Source organism: Stereum hirsutum (assembly GCF_000264905.1).
Source record: "Stereum hirsutum FP-91666 SS1 unplaced genomic scaffold STEHIscaffold_2, whole genome shotgun sequence".
Lineage (NCBI taxonomy): Eukaryota > Fungi > Basidiomycota > Agaricomycetes > Russulales > Stereaceae > Stereum > Stereum hirsutum.
The window spans coordinates 125,263-128,445 of record NW_006763132.1 but is presented as its reverse complement, the minus strand read 5'-3'; the positions used below and the strand labels follow the sequence as shown (position 1 = coordinate 128,445).

At 52.4% G+C, this 3,183-nt stretch overlaps 1 protein-coding gene and 3 non-coding genes across 4 annotated transcripts; 1 reads left to right on the top strand and 3 right to left on the bottom strand.

The window, feature by feature from the left end:
- Positions 1 to 116: 116 nt before the first annotated feature.
- On the bottom strand, positions 117 to 215 carry STEHIDRAFT_t12. The gene has a single exon. It is a non-coding gene; the product is annotated as a tRNA-Ala (tRNA).
- Positions 216 to 465: 250 nt separating this feature from the next.
- On the bottom strand, positions 466 to 564 carry STEHIDRAFT_t11. The gene has a single exon. It is a non-coding gene; the product is annotated as a tRNA-Ala (tRNA).
- Positions 565 to 815: 251 nt separating this feature from the next.
- On the bottom strand, positions 816 to 908 carry STEHIDRAFT_t10. Its single transcript has one exon. It is a non-coding gene; the product is annotated as a tRNA-Ala (tRNA).
- Positions 909 to 1,789: 881 nt separating this feature from the next.
- Positions 1,790 to 2,735, top strand: STEHIDRAFT_117917 (uncharacterized protein). The gene is made up of 3 exons (XM_007299471.1): positions 1,790 to 2,056; positions 2,137 to 2,455; positions 2,515 to 2,735. The coding sequence occupies exons 1-2, from the start codon at positions 1,842 to 1,844 to the stop codon at positions 2,414 to 2,416; spliced, it is 495 nt and encodes a 164-aa protein (XP_007299533.1). The 5' UTR covers positions 1,790 to 1,841; the 3' UTR covers positions 2,417 to 2,455; positions 2,515 to 2,735.
- Positions 2,736 to 3,183: the final 448 nt, after the last annotated feature.

The window sequence follows — 3,183 nt, the reverse complement described above, 5'->3', positions numbered from 1 at the left end:
GGTACCGAGCCGGTGTGTCACCAAAAGTCCAAGAGTCCAGCAAAAAACAGCTAGAAATGATACCGACTCTGTCTCTCTCTCTGCATAAAACTGTTCCATAAAGCGACTATGTACAATGGACATGTTCGGAATTGAACCGGACACCTCTCGCAGATAACTCATTATTTGCCGAGTCATGCTAAGCGAGCGTGATAAACCAACTACACCATATGCCCATGAAAATCCCGACATGAGTACGTGTCTAGTAAGTTAAGGACCGTAGTACCCAACAAGGAAGTCTTTGTTGACCGTGGCGCAAACGATGTCAGTCCTCATAAATTCATATCGTTCGAGACAGGCGAAAGTTCGGTACCCGAACCCGGTGTGTAACCAAAAGTCAAAAGGTCCTGCAAAAAACAGCAAGAAATAATACCGACTCTGTCTCTCTCTCTGCATAAAACTGTTCCATAAATCGACTATGTACAATGGACATGTTCGGAATTGAACCGGACACCTCTCGCAGATAACTCATTATTTGCCGATTCATGCTAAGCGAGCGTGATAAACCAACTACACCATATGCCCATGAGAAGGGTGTACGAGTACGTGTGTACTAAGTTAAGGACCATAGTACCCAACGAGGAAATCTTTGTTGAGCGGAGTGAAAAACGATGTCGGTCCTCATAAATTCATATCATTCGAGACAGGCGAAAGTTCGGTACCCGAGCCCGGTGTGTCACCAAAAGTCCAAAAGTCCAGCAAAAAAACAGCTAGAAATAATACCGACTCTGTCTCTCTCTCTGCATAAAACTGTTCCATAAATCGACTACGTACAATGGACATATCCGGAATTGAACCGGACACCTCTCGCAGACAACTCCTGTGGGTTATGCTAAGCGAGCGTGATAAACCAACTACACCATATGCCCATGCAGAACACTACGTGAGTCGGTAGTCCATACTGAGAAACGTGGGGTGGGAACGCCTTAAATGCGAGATTGCGAAATTCTGGACGGACGAGAGTATGTACCAGCTGGGTCTGAACAGTAGTCATGAAGAGGACTCTGTCGCGCGAGCTCTCGGGATCGTTCGTCGTGAGGCTCGGGCGGAGTCTTCACGCAGAGAGGAGACGATAGAACATAGAACAATTCGTAATCCAGAAAGCCGAGCGCCCCAGAGAACGATAGAGCAGAAAACAGCCCTCAAGGAAACGTTCGTAGCGCGTCCGACCCGAGTCATCAACCCTCACGAAAACAAGGACCCATAACCGCTCGTTCCTTCCTCCCAAGGGTTATCGGTCGAAGACGGGAAAAAAAGGGAAACGGTCTGATGATCTCGATTCCAGTTTGATCTCATGCAAAGCCAAAACTAAAAGCTGTTAACCCCCATCGAGACAAGCTTGGCGTCCTAAGGAAGGAATGAGGCTTCCCTGTCAAAGTTCAGGCACTTTGGGAACTGCAACAGTGATTTGATGTCATTATCTGCGAATCGGGCATCTCAGCTGTACGAAGCACGATTCGAGATTCTTACCAGAGGCAGAGAGCGGGACGTATCGTTGGATAGGACCAACAAGGGACAGAGGAAGGAGAGGAGGGATGTGGAGGAGAGAGGAGGAAGGAGAGAGGAGGAAGGAAGGGACGGGGAGTAAATGAAGGTACGCGCCAAGCTACTGGAACGCGGACTCGGTTGAATTCGTCGCCTGCGAATTTAACTTATGAATATTCCAAATTCCACGGTCATCGTCCGATGCGTCCACGCTGGCCCTCGCTGGCCCCGACGACGATAGAAATAATTGCATCCGACTCTTCCTCTCTCTCCTCCTCCCCTCTCCACCGCCCTCTCTAACCTCCAACCTAACACCGATGTCGAACTTCACGACACTGAACATCACCACGCTCGCCGCCTCCAACGGCTCCTCCACTCTCGAATGCTGGTCCCTCTCCTCCGGCTTCACTTCCTCCTCCCAAGCCGGAACAACAGGCGCGAAGATCCTCCCGCTCGGTGATCTTGCGAATGCAAGCTACTCTATCCTCCCTGCCGAGTTCGCTGCCGGACTCCATAACGCGCCCAACGTCCAGTGCGTCCTTCCTCTCCTCTCTCCCCTCCCGTCCTTCCCTTCATCCAATGAGAGACACTGAAACCCTCTCGCGCTTATAGATGGGTCGTCTTTCTCTCCGGCCTCGCACACATCACCCTCCCCAACGGCACCGACGAAGCCTGGGTGTACGGCGGCCGCAACGGCATGATTCTCGCCGTCGACACCGCCGCCGTGTCCACGTTCGGACATAATACGACGTATCCGTCGAGCGAGCAGACGATCGCGTTGCAGATCCCGGTGGAGGGCGGTGTGATGCCGAATCATACGGTGCTGCATGGGGGGCCGTGTGCGCATGGGGAGCAGATGCAGAGGAGGGAGTCGTTGGTGGATTTGGATTAGTGCGCGGGGTGCAGGGGATAGAAGGGCGGAAAATTACTAGTGCGTCGTCCCGCCTTTGCTTCATGAACTATCCATCTCATCTATTTCGTCCTTCATAGATCTTTCCTTGGGCGTTCTGTCGATTACACTGGGGCCTACGCCCGTTATTCATATTTATCACTTTTTATATCATCTGCTTGCTTACTCGGCTCCTGTCTTCACTCTTTCTCGCTTGCGCCTTTGTTCTATCGTCCGTGCCACTGCTATTCTCTCGTTCGACCTCAATGGCAACCGTCCTCGTCCGGACTCAAACCTCTGGAGGTATTCAGCTATCACTGCCACTCCGCGACTCCGCCAGACTGCGAATCACTCTCTATAGCAGCTGCGCGAGTACACTCTATACGACTCTGCACTCATCGCCGTTCCGCCACTGACGCCGTACTCTCTCCCTCCCTCCCTCCCTCCCTCCCTCCCTCCCTCATCTTTCCCGTCGGACTCTGTGCGATGACAATGACACCCACCTACGCGTTCTCCGCTCTCTTCACCCTACTCTAGCACCAGCCAACCTTTCGTTGTTCCTTACACTCGCCCGAACCCTAGTTGACTCATGCGATCGCCGGTGGACGACCTTGTATCCGATAGCCTGAGGGGGTAGATGGTAAGTGAACGGAAACGCTATTGTGTAAGTGGAGAAGTGGAATGGATTCGATGGTGTGTTGTTTGAAGGTACGTCGTGTGCTGTGTTGATCATGCGCCGCTGTGACGGGCGGGGGGGGGGGGGGGGGGGG